At 39.8% G+C, this 26,840-nt stretch overlaps 1 protein-coding gene and 1 long non-coding RNA gene across 2 annotated transcripts; both read right to left on the reverse strand.

Annotated features, from left to right (window-relative positions):
- Positions 1-916: 916 nt before the first annotated feature.
- Positions 917-26,797, reverse strand: LOC136051481 (ankyrin repeat domain-containing protein 26-like). Its single transcript, XM_065740921.1, has 24 exons — positions 26,592-26,797; positions 24,775-24,889; positions 24,361-24,534; positions 24,139-24,245; positions 23,585-23,722; positions 22,692-22,828; positions 20,269-20,302; positions 20,116-20,185; positions 15,240-15,342; positions 14,418-14,503; positions 12,015-12,769; positions 11,500-11,509; positions 11,106-11,340; positions 10,256-10,391; positions 9,604-9,637; positions 9,259-9,397; positions 8,142-8,355; positions 5,975-6,158; positions 4,745-4,891; positions 4,079-4,145; positions 3,498-3,502; positions 2,658-2,810; positions 1,796-2,077; positions 917-1,153 (listed from the first exon to the last, which is right to left on the reverse strand). Exons 1-24 carry the CDS (start codon positions 26,795-26,797, stop codon positions 917-919), a joined length of 3,768 nt encoding a protein of 1,255 aa, XP_065596993.1.
- LOC136051861 (uncharacterized) lies at positions 16,397-18,370 on the reverse strand. Its single transcript, XR_010622504.1, has 3 exons — positions 18,341-18,370; positions 17,708-17,831; positions 16,397-16,446 (listed from the first exon to the last, which is right to left on the reverse strand). It is a non-coding gene; the product is annotated as an uncharacterized LOC136051861 (long non-coding RNA).
- Positions 26,798-26,840: the final 43 nt, after the last annotated feature.

Genomic DNA, 26,840 nt, shown 5'->3' on the forward strand with positions numbered 1-26,840 from the left:
AGTACATTCATAGGTTCATAGGTTCATAAGGTTGGAAAGGACCTACAAGATCATCTAGTCCAACCATCCTCCTATCACTATCCCTACCCAACTACTAAATCAAATCCCTTAGCACCTCATCTAAATGCTTCTTGAACAGCGCTAGGGACTGTGCCTCAACCACCTCCCTAGGCAGGCCATTCCAGTGCCTGACCACTCTTTCAGAAAAAAAAATGTTTCCTCAGGTCTAATCTAAATAGTAGTAGTTGGGTAGAGATAGTGATAGGAGGATGGTTGGACTAGATGATCTTATAGGTCCTTTCCAACCTTATGAACTTATGAACTTATGAACTAAATCTTCCCCGGCGCAACTTGTGGCCATTCCCTCTCGTCCTGTCATTATTTATCAGGGAGAAGAGGCCCACCCCCTCCTCACCACAACCCCCCTTCAGGAAGTGGTAGAGTGCAATAAGGTCTCCTCTGAGTCTCCTCTTCTCCAGACTAAACAATCCAAGCTCCCTCAGCCCCTCCTCATAAGACTTGTGCTCCAGACCCCTCACCAGTTTTGTTGCCCTTCTCTGAACACGCTCCAGGGCCTCAATGTCCTTCTTGTAGTGAGGGGCCCAAAACTGAACACAGTACTCGAGGTGCGGCCGTACCAGAGCTGAGTACAGGGGGATGATCACCTCCCTGCTCCTGCTGGCTACACTATTTCTAATACAGGCCAGGATGCTGTTGGCCTTCTGGGCCACCTGGGCACATTGCCGGATCATGTTAAGCCGAGCATCAACCAACACCCCCAGGTCCTTTTCCTCTCTACATTCTTCAAGCCATTCTGCCCCAAGCCTACAGCATTGCATGGGGTTATTGTGGCCAAAGTGCAGGACCCGGCACTTGGTCTTATTGAGAACTTATACTCAAAATGCAATAAAGATGTTTATTTCAGCTTATTTCCTAGGCATTTTCTAGCTTTCATTTCTTCCAGGTACTTTTCTTTGTATCTTCCTGCTTCTGCCTTTGTGGATTCTTGTTGAAAAACATTGTCTTGTTGAGTGTTCTTTATTCTGTCCAACTCATATTCGAGGCTTTCAATTCTGTGCTTTAGTTGGTTTGTCAGTGAGGCACGATGACTAGCTCTAATTTGTTCTAAATGGTCCTGGAAGGCTGCCTGGACCTGAAGCAGATAACACAATTTCAAGCACTGCAAAGAAAAAGTGAACTATCTTTCCCCCCCAGGGCACAGTTTTACACAGCTGAGGCAACTGTACCTACTCACTATCATCAGGAAATCAAGGCAGAAGCCCAGAACCAACACATTACATAACTGTTTTCATCTAAACAGAGATCTGCTCTTAGCAATATTACTTAGCCTTCTTTTAGAAGCTGCTCTGATATCTCTGTAGGACGAGGCACACAAAAAGGATTCTACAAAGAAATGATGAGAATTGCCCTCCCCTCTCTTCCTGCCCCATGGCAACTTCAGTGACTCATTCCCTGAGCATTTTATCCTGTACAGTGACCTGTATCTATGGCCAAACCATCTCTAGGTTGCAATATTCCCGTGCTGATGAGCAGCAATATCAAGATCACCAGTCTGCAATACCCTTTAAGAACTGCAAAACAGACGTCTGTCACAGGAATGCTATTATGTTGGAAACCTACAGGCACACTGCACACACAAAAGCACGTTCACCCAACAATTTTTCATTCTCCTGTACAGGAAAGACACACGCACAGCACTAAGCATCAAATAAAAAAATGAAAAAAATATATATGCATAATAAAAATGACAGACAGACTCAAGAAATTCATTTACCTGCAAAAAAACATTGACTTCTTGTAGTTTTTGTCTGACTTCTTGTGCGGCTCGTTCATCTATCTCTTTCTTATACTGTTCTATTTGGATGAGATTCACCGTATTAGTCTCCAAATGATGTCTGAGTTTTGCCACTTCTTCCTTAAGCTGGCGTTTGTTCTTCTCCAGTTTTTCATGGCTCTCATGCAGAGTATACAGCGCTTCTTTCAAACCCTGGTTTTGTGCTTCCAGATGGATGCATTTTTTAGACTCTAACTCCAGCTTCTGAGAAAGTTCAGTAACCTACAGACAGTAATAAAATGAACTCAGAGGGGTGTAAAATTATTCTTTAAAAATTCATAAAGGGGAATACCATCAGGACTGGAACTGTCATCTGCTGACTCAGTACCAAAGCCAAAGGAAAGTCAAGCTCATCTTTTAAAGGAAGAACAGCTTTTAAACTGTTGCCAATAGGATTCCTCGAGTTCCAGCCTTCCTCAGCTCTTCTGCAGCAAGTATTCCATATTCTGCACCAAATTCCAAATACAAATACCAAACTAGCAGAATTTAACTTGTGGGAATAGGCTGAAAGGTGCTAGGGCTGCTCTTCTGCTCAATGGAAATCAATGTCCCCTACTTGCAAAAGAAAATAGTTGTTTGTTTGGGTTTTTTTTTCATGATTCCAGTAACTCTTTTCTTGCACTACAAAGGAAGGAGGCCAGCTGGCAAAGATTTCAATGGCTTCATGAATTATGACGGGGTATCACTGCTAACCTTTTAACCTCTCTGCTACTCACATTCAGAACATAATTTTTCTCTTCTACACCAGAAACGGGGAAAAACACCCTCAGATTTATAGGTATGAGTTACAGTTTATCTGTACCTTGTTTTTCACCCTGTCCAATCCCTTTTGCAAGCGCAAATTGTCTTCCTCAAGATCACTGCGGTACCGTGTAGTAACTTCAAGTGATGCTTCTGACATAGACTGCTTCTTAAGAGCTTCAGCAAGCTCCTGCTGCAGCTGTCTGACCGTACACTGAAGAAACAGAAGAACATGAGGAAATGCATGACATATCACTTTACTTCTTTAAACTGTCTAGATTATATAATTCAGTCTTCAGAGTGAATTGAAAGGTAAGAAATTTTGTCTCCACCAGCAGGCACTTGCACACAGTAACCTTTATCACACAAGCACACTGCCATCACGTATTTTTTTTCCCCTAAGAAAACACAAAGAACTCTGCTGCAATGTTTGACTGCAGATGTAACTCCAATGATCAAAGGTGTGACCTTATATTAGACCATTCATTGTGCTTTTCTTTCACTATGCAGGCATAATTAAATCCACATGTGTTCCTGAATCTCCTCTGAAGCTTTAAGAAGATGCTGAATCACATCCTCTTAGAGCCTTCTTACTGAGTTCACTGTGGATTAATACATTCTTTATCTAGGAACTTCAAAAGGAGGGAGGAAGAATATAAAGCAATTCACAAGTTAAGACAACTGACAACTCTCTAAGAGTTATTTCCCTATGTTACCTTTAAAAATAAACAAAAATAAGGCGTCTATCTGACAGAAGAGTAATTTCAGCTCACTACTCAAATCGTTGGGGGACACAAACTTTATTATCAAGGTATCTAAAAACTGAATGTGATCATTTCCTATTCTCTAGAAAGGAAAGAAAGATTAACCAAAATGGTTAAGCCAACTTCTTAATCATTACCCTACCTGGAATCGAGAATACTTTACTTCTAAGAACATTCATAACGTATTCTCCCATTACCTACAGCTGTATAACTGCTCACAATCACAGAATTGCAGGCATTGGAAGGGACAATAAGAGATCATCTGAGTCCAACCCCTTTGCTGAAGAAGGTACAAGGAATTCCTTGCTCCTACCATCCCTGTTATGTTCCAGTCTTTCTCATTTTCTGTAATCTACATGCAGATATGGGAGCCATACTTGTTTCTTGCACATTCAAGACACCAAGTATGCTAGTAATCTGCATGGCAGCACATTTCATATTCATGCACTCTATCAGTTTTCGGGAGGAGATTTACTTAGTTCCTAATTAGTCTTTCTTCTGTCTGGCTAAACAGATTTCTGCAGAATCATAAAGAATGAACACATTTACATAAGCCTACACATCAGAAAATACGTAAGACTTCGATCAGTGTCTGAAATCAACATCTTGGAGGATTGGCACATGCCTCAGAACTCCTAAAACGCACACATAAATTAATAACGGCATAACACTAACACTTCAATTTTCTATCATCTTAAGAAGAAGTGGTTTTTTGTACAACAAAAATGATTTTTAAACTGATTTTTGTACAACAGATCCTTTTCTCTTTCACTAGTGTCAGATTCCTGAGTGATAAAGGACATGAATAAATAGTCACTTGGGAAATTGTGGTTTAACCTGGCAGGCAGCCAGGCACCACACAGTCATTTGCTCACTCCTCACCACTAAGTGGGATGAGGGAGAGATCTGGAAACAAAATTGAACTCATGGGTTGAGATAAAAATAATCAATACAGGCAAATGATGAAAAAAAATGGAAACAAAAATGTGGTGGTAGTATAATAATAAATTCAAAACCCAAGCAATGGGATCACAAACAGCCTCAACCAAGTTCTTTCCTAGTTAATCCCAAAATATCTGGGTGTTTCACAACTAAAAACCTTAAAAATGATGGTAACAACTACACAATGAGGAACAGCAGATAGCTTAAGAAACTGGGTAAACAGCATCTTATTTTCCAGTGGCTTCCTACTTCCACATGCAATTCAGGTATATATGGGATTGATGCTGCTATCCAGAGTTTTTTAAAGAAAGCAGTAACAAAACCAGGTCATAGTGATAAACTGTAGATAATCCACCAACAGGCACAAAGAGTTATTTTTCTTATGACTTTAGAATGAGCACAGTGAAATATAATCACATGCATTAGAAATGGAACTGCTTACCTCTGAATTTTTTTCCATAGTCTTCCTTGACTGTACTTCCAGATCCTTCTGCCTCTGCAGGTGGCTGTTCAAAATTCCTTCTTGTAGGGCTCTAGCACTCTTTTCCTGAGTGAGCTGCATCTGTATTTCATCACGCTCTTCTTCAGTCTACAGCAATATAATGAAACTTGTGAATCCTGAGCAAAATCACAATTAGCAATACCTTCCTGTTTCATTCTTTGCATTCTTACGTTCTATTAATTCTAATAAGAGCTGTTTATCATAAAATCATAGAACGGCCTGAACATCAATCTTCCATGTTTGCAAATAAACATGTTTAAGCACTGCATGTTAACTGGTTAAGCACTGGAATAGGCTCCTCCGGGAGGTGGTTGAGTCACCATCCCGGAATGTGTTTAAAACCCATCTGGATGTGGTGCTCAGGGACATGATTTAGCAGTGGGTTGTTAGAGCTAGGGTAGTATGGTTTGGTTGCTGTTGGACTTGATGATCTTGGAGGTCTTTTCCAACCTGTTGCAAAAAATTAGCGCTCTAAAGTTTTATACTTAACGAATCACTCTCTATAACAAAAGAAAAAGGTAAAACTACCTTTCTTGGAAATGTACAGAGTTTAAGCAGAAACCCAAGTTATCTTTCTAACGTACTATATATACACACTGAAAATAGAGATGTACACTTATATGCTTACAGGCAAAGACCTGCCTGTAAGAACAGCATAAAGTCAACAAGTAACATTTCCAAAAGCACGCTAATTCCATTAACTATATGCTACTGCAAGGACTTAAGCCTACATCTGTAACTCAGTGCTAACATTTAGAAATGCATCAGAACATGTCATTATATTTTCAGTTTACCAAAAGCTAGCAATACTGCTGTACAAATTGAGCTGTACGAGATTCACGAAGACTACTAATGAGGTGAGACCCAGAAGAGGACTGACCAACTGAACAAACAGACCAGGAGGCAAACTAATGCAAACCACACTGCCATTACATTCAGGCAAACTGAAAGAGGTGATGCTAACTATTTATTGCTCCTGCCAGAACAGTGTGGCCACTGAAGATCCCTAAGGACCATTTTCATGTGCTCTTACTATGTTTGTAATATGTCCTCAAAATGTACCAAGATAATTACCTAATGCCTGTTGCACAAACAAGGTACATTTTCAGTGGACATCCCAGAATACAGTATCAATTAAAAAGAAACAGAAAAACTGAATGTTTAATATACCTGCTTCAAGAGTTTTCTCAGCGATATTAACTCTGTTTCTAAATTCCTTGCATGCAATTCAAGTTGTTGTTTCTTCTCTGTCTCTCTATAATACTGATCTTCTTTCTTCCTCAGTTGTTCTTTCATTGTTTCATTTTGCATTTCAGCTTTAAGCCTCCTTTCCTCTTCTTGTTTCAAAGAAAATCTGGGATTTTAAAGAGAATATTTGAGGAATTAAAGCACGGACAAAAAATAAATATGCCACATTATGAGCTCGCAGAAACAAACTGTAAAAATGCCACATCTTTTAAATGCAATATTTTTGCTGTAATTCTAAACTTTTAAAATCCAATTTCAACCTATAAGTGGTGGAAGACATCTTGTACGTGAGCTGTACAAGACTGACAAATAAGCCATTAAGTGACGTATAAAATTCATCATGTGTTTTCCAGTTTATGTAGGCAGATATGAAGAATGTACACTTCTAAAATTTCTAAAAAAAAACCCCAAAACTTCACATTACAGGTGCACACTTCATTCAAAATTAGCTCACTGTCTCACCAGATCAAAATACCATAAACTTTTAGTATCAAAATAAACTGCTCTTAATGTAGTGATCATCATCTACATAGTGAGAACTCATGGAGACTGCAAGTAGTGCTAACAAAAGAGCACATCACTTAACCTAAGACAGATCCAAAAACTTTTAAGCAAGCCTCCTCTAAGACTACAACAACTGTTCACCACGTGTAGAGTAACCTTTTTATTTTTATTCTGAAAGAGTAAGGACAGTATTCCAAAAACAGATTTAGAAATGTTAAGCTCAGAATGATTGAAAAGCACAGTTCTAAAAGTCATTGGATCTACATGTAGGAGGAATATCAGCAACTTGATTTTCAATCTGATAAAAAAAGCCTTGGAGAATGTGAGGCTTTATTTTTTTTAATAACTGAAACCATCAGCAGTTTGATTGGTTAAAACTGTTCACTGATGTGGTTAAAACTGTTCACTGCGTGTCCACAGTAAGTAAACAAGAAAGTATGTTCGTATTTGGTAGTTATTTTGAATATTTTTCCAATATCTTTGTCAACAAATAAGAAAGCAACTATGAACATAAAGAGGTGCCCCAAAAAATCCGCTTTACTAAGTCTGGAAAATGAATCTGCTTCATTAGTAGTGACCACTAATAAATAGCTCAAAAGATTGGCTGTAACATTAGGATTTAAATGGCTTATAATTATTGCTTTAATTTCTCAAAAAGTACAGCTTTTACAAATGTATAGCTAATAGTTTTGAGATTTCATATAGAAAAAAAATTAATTCCTTGCAATTTATAGATGTTTGGGAATTTTGAAAAACATTCAGAATCAAATCCAGGCCAAATTAGGAACTGCTCTGTCTTACTCATAATCCCCTTCCAGACACTGGGAGACTTCTGACACACCTCCTCGACTTCTTCTCACAGAGAGAAGTGCTCCATGCTCTGTGATCGGCCTAGAATGCCTCCGCTGCACTCACACGTGCTGATTATGATCTCATGTATGGAGAGTCCAAAAGTTGGACTCGGTGCAGCAAAAAAGACCAACAAGAGCTATCACTCCCCTCAGCTTCTTGACGCTCTGCTCCTCTTAACAGAAGCCAGGATACTCTCGGCCTACAGGGCTGTGAGATCATTCTGCTTTTGTGGCACTTAAATCTGCCAAAGCCCCCAGGGCCTTCTCAGCAAAGCAGTTCACAAACCCGAGCATTTCCCTGGCTATCCTCACAAGGGATCCCTCCATCCCATGTGCACGGCTTGGAATTCGTTCTTGATGTATTTTGTATAATGCCTGCTGGCCACTCCCCTGAAATAGTGTAAACAGTAATTATAAACCATCTGCATCTAGCAGATGAGGACAAGGGAATGATCTCAAATTTGACCTTCAGTCAAACACACCCACTAAACTGCTTCAATTGGCAGTCTGTGGAGTTGCCACAGTTCCTAATTTTATTTAAAAACGGAAGGTACAAAGACAAAATCTGTGAAGCGCGACTCTTAAAAATACTTGTACTTCCCTATCCATAGAGGTACTTCAGAGATACATGGATGTAGCACTAGGGGACATGGCACGTTGTTGGTGGCTAGACCGTCAGCATCTTCTAAAACGTGATCAGGATAACACACATGATCAAATACAAGATTGCATACTTAAGGCTTTGGATGTCACTTTTGAATTCAACTTCTTGGTGAGCCAACATGGATTTCAAATCTTTAGTCTCTTCTGCTATTAATTGCAACTCCTCTTTTTCATTTTCCAATTTCCAGGCTTTGCTCTGGACAGCTGTATGGTGGTTTTTTTCACGACCTATCATCTGTTCATATTCAAGGAGTATGTTTTGAATTTTCAGCGGCACAGCAGAACCTATATGGAGGAAAAAAATACACGAGATTGCACGTACAATCTATTTAATTCATTGCTGTACTGGGGCTAGGTGACAAGGTTTTCAGGAAGTCTCTGTAAGACAGACAGAGAAGACCGTGCCAAATACAGACGAGTCCAACAGACCCACTGCAGGACACAGTTTAGCCTATCAGCCAAGCTCATGGTACCTCCCAGAAAGCATGTATTGGAAAGGGCAAAAAATACCACATAGACAGAGAAGGAGGAAAAAAAAAAGCGTAAATAATAGCAGTGGTAACGTAAAGGTAAGATGAAGGAGAGAGAGGAAGGAGGATGCACTCCAGGTGTGGAAGCAGATTCCTAATCAACCTGTGGAGAGGACCATAATGGAGCAGGTGTTTTCCTGCAGCCCGCACTACAGCCTGTAGAGGGACTTATGCTAGAGCAGGGGAAAAGCATGAAGAGGCTGAAGGAGCAAAATTAAGTGTGTGAAAGTGGTGGGTGGAAGGTGTTTCATTTATTTCTTTTTATCGTTCCCACTACCAAATTTAATTGGCAAACAATGAAATCAATTTTCCCCAAGTGGAGCCTGTTTTGCCCATGACAGCAATTAGTGATGGCCCTGCCTTTATGTCAGTTCTTGAACTTTTTAAATTCTATTTTCACCTCCTGTCCTGCTGAAGAATAGAAGTGAGAGGGCAGGTAATCCATATGTGCATTTTGAATTATTAGAAAAGATTAAGAAAATTAGTGCTGCTTATATTTATATCAAGCTATGTGTATACATGCAAGCATATTTGATTATATATATTTTTTTTTTGGCAAAGATATTTTGGGGAGCAATTTGTCATGACTTACTAAGAGGTACCAGCAGGAAAAAAGAGAGGAACTTGTAACAGAAAACAAAGTGATTTAGAAGTTTACCTGCATAAACCGCACTAAGCTGTTCTAACAGCAACATAGCTTTTTTGCAGTTTGAAGTTGTCCACTCAGCATCCCATGTAGTTGTGTCAGAGGACTGTGTTAAATCAAGGTCATCAGTAACAGCCACCTGTGTGCTGACCTACGGACAATACAGTGTGGTAAGTATACAACACTATATTATTGCAGATCATTATAAATGCAAGAACATTCATCCTCTCACTCAGAGATTTGGCTAAAACAGTACAAAGTTGCATACTAGCAGAAATCGTTTGCATCTTGAACTTGATGTAAAAGCTATTACCCTTTAAGTGATTAAAAGCTGATAAAAACGTAATTTTACAGTACCTTTTTCTTCTTGCTCCCTGTTCTTGTTGCACGTCTGGAAAACAGAAAGACACTTCAGTACTGGAATGCTTATACTGCATTACAAACAATAACTGAAATTGCTCTGAAAACTTAGTTTCAGAAGAAAATTAAACTACAGTTTAATAACAAAACTTTTTTACATGTAGTCGAAGGCAAAAAAAAAAAAAGAAACAACAAAAACACCTCTTTATGTGTACTGAATGGCTATGTTTTCTGCATGGTATTAGGAATTATAGAACAGTTCAGGTTGAAAGGGACCTTAAAGGGTCATTAGGCCCACGTGGGGAAAGGGAGCCTAAAGGAGACTATCTTGCACCCAGTCCAACTGTGTCCTGAAGATCTCCAATCACAGGAAATTCTATCATGTCACTGGGAAGACTGTTCCAGGAATTGACTGTTCTCCTTCAAAAACATCTTTTATACCAAGATGATACTTCTCCCAGTGCAGCCTGTACCCACTGTACCTTGTTTTCTCCACATGGCTGACATCCAGCTCGCCAACCACCTGTACCCCCAGGTCTTGTTTGGCATAGAACAATCCCTATGCATTCAGTTTATAAATCTTACCTTTCGTTTTCAGGCCAATTTTTGTAATTATTAAATTATTTATAATATTCCTTATATTTAGTACCTTTCTTCATCTTGAGATGTTTCACTGACAGTGCTATCATCCATTAATCCTTGAATCTTCTGCTTAGCCTTCTTCTTTGAAGACTGCCTTTTCTTCTTCTTTTTCTTCTTCCTTTTTGCATTCAGAACAGATTTACAGCATTGAACAGAAAGAAAAAAAATCACCAATTGCGTACATTATATAAAAAAAGAAACACTCTAGGAAAAAAAACAACACAACAAAAACAAGACCAAAGATGTCTGCGATAAAACACAGACTTGATTCCCAAGATCTTGGAAAACATTCAAGCTGTAACGCTTCTCTGTCCCAATCAGGGGATGCACATAGAGCACAGATTTTCCTCAAGAAGACACAGATAAAAAAATCCTGCCTAGAGTTATGCAAAAGCATCTGTGTCTTCTTCAAACTTTTTAGACCTGTTTGGTAATATTATCTTTCCCTTTTTCCTGACAAAGGGGATCTGAGTTTAATGAAAACAAGTACACGAGGAACACTAGCATCTCCTAGAAAAGGGAGAAAATAAATTAAGTTTCTGCTTTTCTGTTCTGAGTGGCTATTTATTAGGAAAATAGCTTCTTCTCAATCTCCAGCTAAGATTCTGAAGACCCCATTAGTGTCCGTTTTAAGGAAGAAATTCACAAGATCTCTATCTCCTCCAGTGAAATAAAATTGAACGTCCAATGTGCACTCAGTTCTTAGAAAAACATATTTTTAAAAGCTTGAGAATCATGGGACAACTCGGCATAGCTTTCACTGAGGAAAGTGCTTCAAACACAAGACCAGAAAAACCCTGAAGCTAAAACCCCTAAATATTACAAATAAAAATTACAGATTATTTTATTAGTTTACCTTTTTAGTGGCATTTCTGTTAATTTTAATCTCTCTTCAGATGAAGAATTCTCTGTGTGCATTTCTTCTTCTATCGTTCTTTCACTCTCAGTTTTTTCTTCATTCTTCCTTAGAGCAAACTTTTCTTTCACTGGTTGACTGGTAATATCGCCTGCTGGTGTACTGAATTTATCAAGATCTTGTTTCTCCATTGTTTGCTTTTTGAAATGTTTCTGCTTCCCTTCTTCCTTCTCAACCTACGAAGAGAAAGTTAAGCTTCATGTATTTTTTTGTTCCTAAAGGCGATAAAAACTGTATGTAAGACCAAAGAATCTAAGGCTGACTTCTGAAATAATGAAAAATAAAAGAAAAAACAAAAAATTGCTCCACAAAATGTATGAAGTCATTGAAAATACTCTGATTTCACTCATGATTTAAAGTATCACAAAAAAACACAGCCCTTAGGACAGAAACAATAAGTCATGACTGATGGATAAGGAATTAGATGGACTACACACCATTACTTGTAGAAACACAAAATAAAGAGCGCATGTATGACGGAGCACTTCCTTAATGACGAGGAAAAAGAAACCCCAAACTCACAAGCAGAAAGTTTCACAGCAATCAGGAGTTTTAGTGAAAGGCAATGAAGGCACACCATGCACAAATCACAGCAAACGAAGAGATTAGTCAAGACCCTGTTCAGAAGCTATTTTCATTCCTTGACTGAGAATCAAAATTGGTGTACTTGTATGCATTTCTTTTTACAGCAATGAGGTGATCACTACTTACACTGGAACTGACTGCCACCTATTGTTAAACTGAAACACTACATTTTGTTTTCCCCACAACGTAATTAGAAGGTTTTGAGAAAAGTACCACTCTAGTCTCTAGTTTTTTATTTCCATTCCTCCCATTTCCTTGATTTCACTAAGGCAGTCTCTGGAAATCCTTGTCAAATTTCCTCTCTCTTATCAAACCAAGTGTACTTTCATCATTTGTGGAAATCCGTCTTATTTTAGGGGGAATATTAGAAATGCCATCCAAAATATTTGTTTCTAGACAATGTCTCGGGGAATATTCAGGACTTACCTCTACATTCCTACTAATCCCATTCTCATTCTCTTCCATTTCCTCTCCTTTTGCTAGAGGTACTTCTGTATTATCTGTGCACTTAGCACAGTCTTCTTCGTCTGCACTCCAGATATTGTCCATGTTTGCATTTAAATTACTGTGATCAGGAAGGACGGCACAATTTGAAATGACAATTTCCAATTTGGGTTCTTCTAGGTCTGCGTTAAGTTTTGTATCTCCAAATTCACCTTTACTTCCTAACTTATTACTTGATTCTGTCACCCAAGATGAAACACAAAAATTCTCCAGTTCTTCCTTAAAGTCATCTTCTGCCACTTCTGCCGCAAGGGACGTAGATTTTTCAGATTCGTCAATTTCACCAAAACGCTGCTTCAGCTCTGCTGTAACCTTTTTAAAAATTGCTTTCAATTCCATTTTCTCATTTTCAACCCACATTCTTTCATATCTTTCTTCCCACGATTTTAGCTTGTCAGCACTGTGGGATTCCTTGTTTTTTGCTAGGGCTTCCTGAGGAGAAATTTCTGCTCTGTCAGTCTGCTTTTCATGTGCTGTCCTTTCTACCAAGTTGGTAGTTTCTAAAATGCATTTAACCTTAAATAAGCAGATAGAGACAGACAAATTACCAAGAAAAAGGAAATTACGGTTAAGCTAAGTGATGATGTTGCAGACTTATGCGATCATGCAACAAAAATAAAAACACTACCTTATTTATTTATTTATTTTAAGAAGGAAATAGAAGGATGTAGTTTAGAAACAATGGTTTTTCTTCGTTTAGATTTCTCTGATCACAAGGTTTGCTTTTACCAGTTATAGAGAGAAGGCAGGCTAAAAGGACTTTATGTTTTAGTACACTACTTAAGAAAACAAAACAACAACAACAAAAAAACCCGACCAAACAGAAACCAACAAAACTATCAACAACAATGTAGAACACAACTGCCTTAAATTCCCCATCCTCCATCACTTTCTACTATCTGGCACTCTACAACACCCTGCGAGCTGTGTTAACACAGTGTGAGTGATTAACAAGCTTTTTACTACCCACCACAAGGAGAACTGGCTACATTACAATCATTTGTGCTCCCCGGAGTCAGAATTATTAAATTCCATTCCAAGCTTCCAAGAAAAATATTTACTAGGAAAACCTGTTGGTTCCTGCCCTCAGCCCAAAAATCAAAAAGCAAAACATCTACCAAAGCTGTACCACGCCTCAAACCCACCAACTGCATCCTCTCTGCAGTCTCCTCGTAGCTCTGACTTCACACTCTATTCCTCAATGGTGCTGACTGCTCATATCACGTGTCACAGTCCCTGCAACATGCTCCTTGGTTTGTGTTCCCTTCAGAATTAGGCCTGCAGCCTTGGTGTCCCAAGGGGCCAAGACCATTGATCTTCTCACACTGGTTATACAGGCCCTTTTCTCCCTCCACATCCTAACTCTGCAAAAATCTTTCACAATGGAGAGGAGCATCTCAGTCAGCCAACGCTTGTACCAGCCATTCTGCTCCCAGGCTCCACTCTTTTTGCACGTCTACTACCTTCTTTCAGTACTTAAGTTCTGTTCTCTACCTCTTGAAATTCACATCCCTCTTCCACGGTGCCTGGGCATGTGGTTGAAAATACTTGCTCCACTGTCCCTTGAGGTATTACAGAAGACTCTAGACACTCACTGGAGATCCCTACCCCGTCCTGTCCTGTATGCCCAATACAAACGGAATGCCTGCTTTATATTCCTCCATAATGGCCTCCAAAAATTATTTTCAAACACTTTTTAACTTGATCACACAAGGCTACCTTTTGCAGAAGCAGAGAAAGCATTGACAGATCATCATATTTCAGGTTTTTGCTTGATCTTTCTCTTACAAAGAGGAAAATATGGCATATTTTATCAAAGAAACAATCAGATAATAGAAAAATCTTGCTCCCAATTGAATACATATTTTGGATAGGAAAAAAAAAATCACAACTGCACTGTTTCTCAGCTCTGCACACAAAGAAAAACACTGCAGTGTTTAAGCAAACCAGCTGGAAACATATCAGGACGATGTCAAGTATCCATCGCAGCAGCAAGCATTTTACACAACTCTAAGAAGATAGTATCTAACTTCAGATGATAAAATCCTCATGTACAAGACTCTCTTTTCAGAACTATTTACTGAGAGGTAAGCTTTCTTTTACCTAAATGCATAACACAGTTCACTAATTCAGACTATAACTCATAATATCTGTTTTCACATACCTGCTCCCCACAGCTTTCAATGGCATCCTTGACAATCTCTTCTTCAGATGATGATGGCGCATGAAAGACAGAATCGGAGCACTCATCTACAGTGAAGAAATCACATTTTTGTAATGAACATGACTTATTACAACTTACTACAACAACAAAAAAACATCAAGATTTGATTTTAGTTCACTTGGTGGTCAAGTAACACAGATGTACCATAGAAAGATCACCATAATCACCTCTTCCCCCTTTCCATACTGATTTCAAACTTAACTTAGCTGAATCATATGAAGCAGACTTTCAAGACAATTGAAAAGCTGATTTAGAGCTCCCAGAAGCTTGCAAAGATCTGGTTCCAGCCTACTAAGCTAAAATTGGATTAGCCTTTTCAGTTATGTCGTTGTACCCATATTATAAGCTGGACTGCCAAATCATTTTTAAAAAGAGACAAGTTTTATTCCGATAACAAAACTTTCCTGCTCTCTCATGCTCAATCAGGATGGTCATAAGGTAAATGCCACAAGCTGCAGGCAGAAACCCTCAGCAACAAAACCTGAATTTATCCTCAAGTTTAACTCAACCAGACACCACTCTTACCACGTTGAGCAGCAAATTAAAGCAAAAAAAAAACATACATGTCCAGACAACACACACAACACACGCGAGAACTTCCAGGCCAGCAAGAGCAGTGTTAACTGGTGTTAATTAACAAGAGCCCAGCATTTCTTCACTGCTAAAGCACACACCCAGAACACAACAGGGCTCCTATGGAAAACACTAGAAAAAGTTCACTTGTCTATAAACACAGACAAATCCAATCTATGAGAAAGTTACCATTGTTGTGCTCCCCTGAATTATTCAGCAAGCACGCTCCATGTTCATCTGCAGCTGGGAGCAACACACCAGGTGATACTTTTCTCAGGCTTTCGGAATCCGACTGTACAATGTAAAACACATGCATGAGAATTGGTACAAACTTGTTTTTTCTGTAATGTAATTTAATCTTCAATCTTTAATTTAACCTTTGTATCAAAGGTTTTTATATCTCTAATAAAAGGGAAAAAACATCCTCACGTCTCATCTGAACTATTCTCTCATGTTGATCAAGCTTGGCAAACCAGACAGCCACAAAAGAAATTAACATGGGAAATCAAGATGTTGATAATAAACAAGGAGCTTATGCTCGAGGGGCTTGTACCCCACAGTGGTGAGAGAATGCACCAATCACTCCATTGCAAAAAGAAAACAAGTGTGATTTGTGTTGATTAAAGGCTATTAAAGGCTAACAAGGCAAAGCTAACAGAGATTAAGGCTACCTTGAAAATCTTAGTCTTGTATTTTTAAGAAAGGGGTAGGGGATGAGTTTGTTTTTCCTCACAAAAAAGCAAAAACAACAACAAGAAAAGAACAACCAAGAGGAGGGCTAGCTACAGACCCTGCTCACTTTTGTCTTGTTACTTATCTCAGACAGAACGGATAAAAACAGCCAACACACTCGGTATTTGTTGAACACTTTTGAAAAATGGATTAAGTGTATCTACAAAAGATAGAAGTTCTATACAGAAAAATCTAAATGTCTGTGCTGCTCACTCGGGAGACAACCATTTAATTCCAACTGCATTGGCAGAATAGAGCTGGACAGTGAGAAAAACAATCCTCACACAAGCTCCCCTGAGCAGCTAACAAGTTTTTATGTGCAGTAAACCATGTTGTATCAACATCATGCTAGAAAACCAACTCCAAAGCCAGTAGCTAGGAGGCCCACGTAAGCAGTTTGACCTAACTTTGTCCCACCACTAACTGAACGCACAATCTACCGTGTAAGAACTTCAAAGACCCCCAGTTACAGACATAGAGCAGCAACAACACGAGGTAAACAAGCCTCATCAGGGGCAGGGCTCAATTCAAAGGGAAGCTCTCAAGTAGCTCTCATCTGACTCTCCCCTACACTGAGGAGATACACATTTCACAGGAAGTACCTCAGAATCCAAGGGAGACTCAGACTCTTGCTCTTTTTCTGCTCCTACTGCTGGCAGGGCACCTACAAAGGATGGACAAAGAGAGACATTGAGAGTTCACTGCACCCCACTTTTATCACCCATCAGTCAAACCCAGGATCTGAAAGAAGAGTAACGGTTCTACAGCAGAGGACAAACCAACCAAGAAATGAGTTATATTCATGGGTATCTTCACACGCAGTCACATCACAGTGTTCCTCTACTCCTCTTATCTCTTTTCCAACAAAAGATGCCTGAGGATGACAGCTGATATGGCCATATTCCTCACATTTGGATAATGTTCAGGAAAACACTCCAGCATGCTGCAGTCTCAGCATACACAGAGCTCGAGTCATCTTCCCTCTAGCCTACCTCCAGCATTTGGCATTTATGATCACTTCCCGGTGTACAGGACATGCCATACAAGCATCATGCAAAAAACTGTCACACTAAGAGGAAGCTGCCACCACACACAGCTCCTTGTTAAATGCTATCAAGCAAGTCCTCCCCTGACTAAGATTCCAAGAAGGTAGATACTTAAGGACTGCCATTTAAAAATGGAGTAGGAGCTCACCGTTCCAGTACTTAGCCCACACAACTGCAAGCATTTTTCAGTTTAGCAATTACCAGTCTAGTCTCTTCTCTGCCAGCAGAGCATAATGTTGAGTGTCACTACCAAACTCCTGGCCAGAACAGACCACCTTCATTTCTCTGTTTTAAGCTACATCTTTATGTTAAATAAACTCAGGATTCATTCACACAGAAATGCATGGAACATTTGCAGGAAAGAGGCAGAGAGTAGTGATGGTCTCCACTCTGGGAAACTATAATTGTTAATTCCAGCCCGGGTGCTGACTACTTATCGTTTGCCAAATGCTTGCTTAGGGGAAAATGCACAAAGACAGAAGAGCACGTACCTCGAGTGCTTCTGCCAGACCCTCTGTGCAGCATCTGACCAATAGATAGCTACACATGCTCTGAAAACATATACTGCTGCCGCAAGCTCTGCTCTGGAGACAGACTATGGAAACGGTATCTTCCCCTGCTCTGAGACCCTGAGGGGAGTACCAAAGTACCCATACTCTCAGCTGCTCAAGCACACAGAGGAGTAGCACTGGAGGGACCTTCTACATCTTAAAACTGAACAAGATGAAGCACCTCTTCAAATCACCTCTACCCCTGCTGGCTAGGGTTCACTGGTAACAGCAGCATTTATCATCTTTGAGGATAATGACCATTTTAATTCCTTAATGGAGCAACTATACTTATAGAGGAATAATCGGGATCAGTATTTAATTAACTCACTTCTCACATGAGCAGCATCTTGGACTTGACGGGTATTACTACAAACAGAGTTTTCCACACCCATAAGAACTGCAGTAAGCAGCTCTTCACCAGTGTCTTCCTTCTCCTGTTTTGACTTTTCTTCCTGAAAGAGATTGACCAAAACAGTTGGAAAGGACAGAAACAAATATGTTCTTCACCATTCATCAACAACTTGGAAAACACTTTTCACGAGTAAGACTAAAATGAAGCAAAGCTCAACTAAGTTTCTAAAGGCCTTCAATTACATGAATCTGTATGATTAAACAGCAATGCCTCATGCTGTAAACTTCATCCCTGGTTAGGCAAAGCCCTGAAGCACTTCCTTGTGGCAGCCTAATTCCAGCTTCACTTATATTACTCAGGACCACAGTTTCCAGAAAAAATGAACTTCTTCATCTTTGTCCTTGTAATCGCATATTAAAAATATTGAAAATGATGTCTGATACTATTCTTATGAATAAGAAATGTCTTTGGCTACGAGTAAGATATTTTTAGTATCAAAATAGGAAAGTATGCATACATGGCAAAGTATTAACAGGAACACTGTTTACTGTTGCTTATCTGTATTGCCCTTAATAAACCCTTGCACTTGAATCATCGCAGTACACTTACTTTTGTGCTCGAGGTAAATGCTGCCCTTGGATTTAGACACAAGTTTTCACTTCCTTGTTTCAGCACTTCATGGAATTTATTATCTACTTGTTTACACTGCTCTTCTTCAGCATCTTCATCATCCATGACAGGAAAAAGGAGTATGAATCAAATGAGTTATACAAATAGCAACAGGCATTTTACCCATTTAAAACACAGGAGAGGACTCCTCTGGGACAGTATGGACAAGAAGCCAGGTAAGGGCAGGGTGGGGGAAATACTTATCACAGACAAAAGATTAGGAGGGGACTCAGTATCTTCATTTTCATTATCTGACTTATTTTACCCTGAAATGACTATTTGTTCTGTTCTCATAATACTACCTTCTTCGTTTACTATAGCCAAGTGGAAAAAAAACCCAACAAAAACAACCACACAAAATGAAATTACTTAGCAAGCTTTCATTTGTATGTCATTCTATCATGAAGTCTTTTCCAAATAACTTACTATTATTCTGGAACTTTGGGGAAACATTCATTAACACTGCCAAGTTTGGCTTCTGTGGCTTCTGCAAATGAAAATACATTTTAAAATAATTATTTGATCTATTTTTTATTAGCTTGTTTGTTTTTAAACAAATCTTTTACCTACATCAAATCTTGAACAGTAAATAAAAGGCTGACTCCTTTTGAAAGTACTTATATGCTTTCTAGATCCTTCAATTTTAATTACACAAACATTCTTCATGTATACAAGTCAGTGACTATTTTACTTCAAAACTATCTGTAGGTGCATAACAATCCCAAGAAAAATGTTTTGTTTTTTTTTTTACACATAAGTAAAATACATCTACACTTGGGATTGCAGTCTGGTTGCTTACTTGTATGTGAACACAACTCACGTAACTTAAGTGTTCCTTAAGCTTGAAGCATAAATAGGTTATATTTAAACTCCACTCAGTGACAGATCTGTAAATTTCAAAACAACGCTTGAAATATGCATCACTTCAATTTAAATCAATGTAAGCAAACGGAATGATGTTTAAAGTACACATGCTTCCATCTCCAGCATTGCAGAGTGTGTTGAACTACCAAATCCTAATCATTGCAGAATCCCAGTGCAACTGACTACATACTCCAGACATCACAGAAAAAAACGTCAATCCTTCAGAACATCAATAAGAACAGTAGGAGTGAGCAGATGTAGCTTATAAAAAGAGTAAAATCAAAGTATCCAAAACCAAAGAAAATAATGCAGCGTGAGATTATGTACAAGCACGGAATGTCATCCCACAGAGAAAGGAAAAAAGAAAAAGATCCTTATTTGAGCAGCTCAAGCATTAAGCACTCAAGGAACCTAGTGAGAAAGAAAAGAGAACCAGGTGATGAACAGTTTGACTAGATTTTGATAAATAAATATTCTTTTTGATTATCAGTTAGCATTCTACCATGTAAACTAGGGGAAACCATAGCAAAGTTTGAAAGAGAACAAAATAGGTTATTAACTTACCAACCCCTAAAGTCTGCAAATCTGACTCAATGAACAGCTACAAAAATCTGTTTTTTTATCTTGGTATCTACTGCGTTTTTGCCCCAGACCATAAATCTACTGCATGTTCTGCCAAAGGTACATCTCTTTTTGGAAAAACTCAGAGCTGAAGAAAGTTTGACAGACCAGAGACTCCTTTTAAGGAGAAAAAATTGAATTGTCTGGAAAAGCAGTTTACTGCAATCTAATAGAGAACTGCCTTAAAATAACTTACTTGACATAGCCATTTTCCTACAAAGGCACTGTACCTTGGGGGTAAAATCCAGTTCTTCTTCGTCAGAAGTATGCCGACGGTCATTATCGTCCTCTTTTTCAGAACTTCTTAGAAAACAAAGCAAAATAAATACTGGTTCTCTCAAATCATTTCTCAAGTAAGTGTTTGGTATTTTTAGAAGTCTCACCTTATTGAACCTCCTCCGGAAATGTCATCTATTGCTGTTCAGATATAAATGGAAAAGTGGAAATTAGATTTTGCATAGTAAAAATTAATCAGTACCAACACTGAACATGGAAAAACGGTTCATAATAGTATGGAAGCTGGAGTGGCCAATTCAATAAAAACACCACGAAGGAAAGCATCTACAAAACAGTGCTTTTTCAAACTATATTGTAAAAATAAAATGATAAAAACAGAGATAAAATGAGAGATATTTGCATTTTATTTGCTGCTCTTCCAAGCTATGGATTATTCTGAAAAACGTAAAGAAAATCAAAAAGCATACTTGAGAGCTAAAGGCTGTCCTTAGATAGAAGAATCACCAGCAGTTCTCCACAGTGAATCATCAAAGGATATACAAGAGACAAAAGGAGCATTACCCGGGCATGCTATACTACACTGCAAGTTTTCATCAGTCCAGTGGAGGTAGTAATTCACACCTAAGATCATACGGTAAGTCGCGTCAGAAGGGATCTCCAGAAGTCTATCAGCCAACTACTTAAAGCCAGCTCAGCTTTCAGGTCAGGAAAAGTTGGTTAGGGCTTTATTCAGTGTAGTCTTGAACACTTCCAAGAAGAGAAACGGTCCAACCTCTCTCTTTTGCCATCCTTATCATGGCAACACTTTTCATTTCCAGTTAGAAACTTTCTTGCTACCATTTCCACGTGGCTCTTGCACTTCCACCTCCTGCCAGGTATCACAGGGAAGCACCCGGCTTTGTCTTTTGATCCGCATTAGAAGCCACTGTTAGGACCTTTCAAAGCTCCCTCTTCTTCAGGCTGAGTAAGCCCATTTTCTCAGCCCCCTCTCACGGGGCAAATACTCCTTCACAAAAATGATGGCTCCCTAGAGAATTAGCTCACTGCTGAACCATCAACCTCTGGGGCATTCAAGGTTCAAGGCATCCACAGCCTCACTGGGCAACCTGGACCAGCGTCTCACCACCCTCACAGTAAACAATTCCATCCTAATATTTAGTCTACCTTCTACTCAGAATAAGAATCCTTCATATTTTAAAGTGATCCAGGCCTGTCAGCCCTTACTGTGGAGAAAAAGAGAAACTATCTACATGCACAGAAGGTAGCAACTGAGTGGGTTTGGGATGAAAACAGGATTTTGATGATTAAACCAACTGTATCAAGCCCCACCGAAGAGCAAGCAAACAAATCTGCAAAACCAACCTACGAGAAACTTTTCCAACCAATGTCGATTTCAAAGCAACTGCTCCTAAGTCAAAGACAACATCACTTGGGTCTAAAATCTATTATATCTGTGAAGAGTCTGGGAAGAAAAAATATGCCGTGTATTCTTTGTTTATACTTCCCAACGCCTTACAATAATAATAATAATAAATTTTGAGCAAGTGTAATAGATAATGAATTGTGTTTGACATAATTCTGACACAAAGCCCTTAAAATAAGGAATAAATAAAATCTCCTATGTTAGGGGGGCCTGAAATGTAAATGGCAAGGTAAACATTTCCTTTATACTAAAACAGTGGTTTTCTAAGATTCCTTTGGGGCAATATGAGCATATAAACGCTGCCTGGATTTTAAAGGAGTTCCCTTCCTTTAATTACAAAGCAACGAGGCAAAGCTATAGTATTTCTGGATCACAAAGTCCTGTGGTCTTCCTTAAATAAAACCGATTGGAGCTGAAGAAAAGCATCACTTTTATCATAAACCAAACCATGTCCAAAAAGATGCAGTATACACAAACACTGTACCATTGTTGCTGATGAAGTTAACTGTCCAAGACAATTTTTGTTAATGTCTCCACAGCACAAAAACAACTGTAATTGAAGGTGAGAAGTTATGTGACTTTCTACAAGGAGCTTAGTACGGGTGAAACTATCACAATTAATATAATAATTAAAACAAAGTGACAGAAATCCTGTGGAACTCAACAAAACATGCATCTTCTTGCAAGTCATCTGCTGCTTCACTGCTACAAAAGATAAAACAATTCAGGACAAAACTACAGCTGTTGCAATCTGATCTTCTGAGCAAGGATCTGAAAGAGCATCTCTAAGAAAAACTGCACACCTGAATAAACAAGGTCACTCTAACCTAGTTTGTTCCCCGTCTTCCCTTCTCCTCCTTGCCAAAAGGAAAACTCAAATAAAGGAGCAACTTGATGGGTGCTGAAGGTGACAACTGTATGAGTGGATAGATGTAATGAACACAAATCACAACTGTCCTCACAATCTGTTGAGATGCATTTCAAAGTAGCCGCAAGCAAGCACATTCATAAAACTTCTTGCAACAGTCGAACTGATGCTTCCACCAAAATCAATACTAAGCGCCGTAAACTAAAAAGATACAAACCAACCTAAGGAAGAAACCATCATGATTTTCTCATTAGCTCTACCACAGTTAAAAATCCTACCTCGGTCCATAGCAGGTGCACCCAAGGTAAAGCCAGTAGCACTAGACTTGTCAGGAGTCATAGGTACTGCGATGTCTTGGCTATCACGTGCAGAAGCTTCCCCTGTGTTCTCCCCGTCTGCCAGTTGTTTACTAAAACTATAGAAAGAGAGGAAATGCATTTGAGAAAAATAATCCCATACCTGCACACAACACTTAATGGAATAGTAAGAGCCTCCTACTATCCACTCTAGACACATCCATAGCCAAAATGATTGATATATTCAGTCAGGGTAACATAGTCTACTTATTGCCTGACTGTAACATGCTAAAGTATTCCAGACATGACCATTCTATACATGCACATCCATATCTATGAAGTTATTTACTTCTGCTTGGCACATTTTTGCAGTCCAGTTTTTACAAATACAACCACACTCTTAGGAACGAATGCCATGGGTTAAACGCTCACGCATAAGAGTAAGTAAAACTGCTCAGTAATTTAACAAAAGAAATAACAGCTAGATCTTTTCTGAAACAGAAGGTAGATGGTTACTGAGCAGGGGAAGTGAAGACGGTAATAGCAATGGTCCTGTTTGTAAACTCTTCTCAAAACATTTCAGTTTTTCAAGTTCCATCTCAATAACTGTGGGCTACAGACACTTTAATAAAGAGTGAATACTAGGCAGATATGAGCTTAGCAACAAACACATGAAATCTTCTAGAGAATTTTGAGCAGAAGCCCTCTTCAACTTTCAAATCAACACCAGACACATGAACAGTACATGTCAGAAGATGTCCCTGAATACATCTTCAAGAGGGGTCTCAACACACAATTAAACCTTGGTCCTGTTATTACATAGGTCCAAATCCAACACCGATAACTGAAAACTTAGCAATAAATTTAAAGCTTACCTAGAATGTCCGTGAATAATAGCATAATCCTCAGCTGTCCATCCATTAGTGTCTTTATGGGAAAGATCAGCACCATAGCAAAGAAGAAGTTTTATCAACTTAAGCTCCCCACCAGCCGCAGCAGTCATAAGAGGGGTTCTGAAGCATCAAAAAGACAAAATATATAACTTTACTCAGACATTGTAATTATTTTAATCCCCATTTGCTCACTTTCAAAGAAAAATAAAATCACTTTATGAACAGAAGAGCTTCTACATTGACAACGCTTGAGTACAAGCTATGTGACAATCTGAAAAACCCTCTAGGGCATAAATGCAATGCTGCTGGCACGACAGCACTTTCCTGCCACAGAGGCTACTGCAACTTTTCTTGCAGTTCTCAATGCAGAAAACATGCAGTAATGCATGACACCAGCTTTCAGACCTGCTTTCACCAATCACTCAGGGAACTTCTTCTCTGTGTGCCTTTCTGCTTCAACACTCAATCCCATACTTCTCATCAGTCCAACTTGAAGACAATTTAGGTGACCCACAGAGTTTAGATCACCTCCTCACCTTTCACCTTTATCTCGAGCGTGAACATCAGCTCCTTTTTTAAGGAGGAGCTCTACCATCTCTTCATGATGTTCAGAGACAGCGAGAATAAGGGGAGTACATCCCTCCTGAGAGGACAGAAATAACTCAAGTTAAAAATCAAAAGAAACAAACGAAGAAGCTTCAATAAAAATCCTGATGCAACTTTTTGGAAGATCTTCCCTACCGAATCTCAAAATGTACCTTATTCTTAGCATCAATATGGGCACTGTGCTCAATTAACATCCTTGCTAGAGATGTGTTAGGAGCTACAGCAGCCATGTGAAGGGCAGTGTTGCCGCTAGCATCGGCCAGGTTTGGATCAGCACCGTGCTCCAGCAGGACTGTCGCACATTTTTCTTGCTGGCACTGTACTGCCTGGAAACAACACACACAAAAAAAGGCAAAATTTCCAGCAGTCATATTTCACCGTGTCACGACTACTACAACTTCTCAATCCTGGAATATAAAATCATTTTCCAAGATGAGCTAGCCCACGCCAATTACAGCTTGCATGTTTCTAAACAGACTTACATAAAGAATCTGGTAAGACATCCATCTTTTAAAACACAATCAATAATTCCTACTTGCATACGGAGCATAACATGTTCTACCTACCTTCATCAGCGGTGATCTGTTATCTGTGTCAGGAAGATTGAGCTTACAGTTGTTTTCTACTAGAAACGTAACGACATCCGCATGTCCATTTGCACAAGCAAGATGCAGTGCTGTCCTGAAAATTAAATGTGTAAATTGAAACTGGTAGCTAAATAAATCATTTCAGTCTGTGGTACACAAATAGGGCAAATTTAATTTCTCCATCCCAATCACCTCCCAAAATGTTAAACACAATAAAATTAAAAATCCCAAGCTCGTTCCATTACGAGTAACAGAAGTTGTACACCCAAAGCCTGAGGAGGGCTAGGAACAACCTTCCATAGCATCTGCTGAATGAGACAACATTTTCTCCACTGGAAAACTGAACTTTCACAAAGATTCCTGTGTCAAGGCACTGGCTGCTGCCTTTGACAGAAAGTTGCTTGTGGTACAGTAAGGGAGACTAAAGCTTGGGAATCTGAGAGCTGTGGTGGCATGTAAAATTCTAGGTTCTCCCAGGATCATTCACGCAGCAGACTCATATCATAGATGCAGGAGATGGGTTTTATAGGAAAAATATTCATGCACTAGCTTGGTTATTACTGCAACCAGTTTGGTGCAAAAGTGTTCTACATCTGACAACGTCTGGCAGAGCAGATGGCAGAACACTGGTATTCTGACTAAAACAAATAATACCTGACCTTCCTGGTGCTTACAGCTATGATATAAACGCGTTATCACAGAGGAAGTCCCCTTCTGAGAGGGAAAGCTGTGTTTCCAATACGCATGAGAAAATTAAACTTCTTTTCTTCAGGTTAAAGACAGAAAGAAAGGGGCTTTTTCAAACTGCTAAGGGTCTGACGACAACTACTCAGTGTGCTTGTATCCAAAGCTGCAGTCATCCGAACAGTACCTGCAGGAGTTTCACCGAATCACAGAACTGTAGGGGCTGGAAGAGACCTCTTTGAGTCCAACCCCCTGCCAAAGCAGCTCCCTAGCCTAGGTTGCACACGTGGGTGTCCAGGTGGGTTTTGAACGTCTCTAGAGAAGGAGACTCCACCGCCTCTCTGTGCAGCCTGTGCCAGTGCTCCGGCACTGCACTGCGAAGAATATCCCACACACATTTGCGCAGAACTTCCTATGCTTCAGTTTGTGGCCATTACCCCTATTCCTATCACCACACACTGCAGAGAAGAGTACAGCCTCATCCCTTTGCCTCCCATTCCTTAGATACTTATAGACATGGCTCAGATCCCCCCTGAATCTTCTTTTATGAAGGCTGAACAGATGCATTTTCCCCCCTAAAAACACAGGGCAAGGCAGCACAAACAGAAGGCACAGTTCCTCCTGCATGGGACACCTGCTCCAGCAGAGCAGCAGATGAGCAAGAAAGCAGTCAGCATCTTTCTCCCTCCAAGGTCACGTGAAATCCTGCAACTCGTCAAGAATTTATAGGGAGTGTTTTTCTTTTTCACACAATCATTAAAGGTTGGAAAAGGCCTCCAAGATATCCAGTCCACCTGTCCACCTATCACCAACGCTGCGCACTAAACCGTGTCCCTTAGTATCACTCCTACACATTTCTTAGGGACGGTGACTTCACCGCCCCCCTGGTCAGCACGTGCCAGTGCACAACCGCTTTTTTGAACAAAAAGTTGACTTCAACATCCAACCTGAACCTCCCCTGGCACAATCTGAGGCCGTTCCCTCCCGCCCTAGCAGATCCCATCACAGGCAGGCTGATGAGCCTCCTCCACAAGATCAGTTCCTCCAAGGCAGATCACCCAAAAGCTCCTTGCTACAGCCGCGCCCGTCCCATCCCGTCCCGCCGCCCTCACCGCTGCTCCTTGTCGCGTCCATCGATGCTGTACTTCTTCAGTGCCTGCCGCACCTGGACCAGCACTCCTGCAGCGGCTGCTCGGTGCAGCTTGCTCAGCTCCTTCGGCCGGAGCTCGTACGCACCGGTGGGGCACGGAGAAGTGGCACTGCAGGACGGCGGCGACTCCCGTTTCTTCTTCTTTCTAAAGGTGAATATCTTCTTCATGTCGTCTCAGGAGGCTACCGGGACGAGGAGCCCAGAGCACAAC

This window comes from Cyrtonyx montezumae, unplaced genomic scaffold (genome assembly GCF_038088225.1).
Source record: "Cyrtonyx montezumae isolate F1298 unplaced genomic scaffold, pur_monq_1.0 scaffold_3, whole genome shotgun sequence".
Lineage (NCBI taxonomy): Eukaryota > Metazoa > Chordata > Aves > Galliformes > Odontophoridae > Cyrtonyx > Cyrtonyx montezumae.

Excerpts from the sequence above, each read along its gene's own strand:
- LOC136051481 (XM_065740921.1), bottom strand. The coding sequence starts at position 26,797 with ATGAAGAAGATATTCACCTTTAGAAAGAAGAAGAAACGGGAGTCGCCG. Across the intron at positions 22,829-23,584 it reads ATTATTCACGGACATTCTAG|TTTTAGTAAACAACTGGCAG; the intron begins GTAAGCTTTAAA and ends CTCTTTCTATAG. Across the intron at positions 12,770-14,417 it reads TTGAAAGCTGTGGGGAGCAG|GTTAAATGCATTTTAGAAAC; the intron begins GTATGTGAAAAC and ends TGCTTATTTAAG.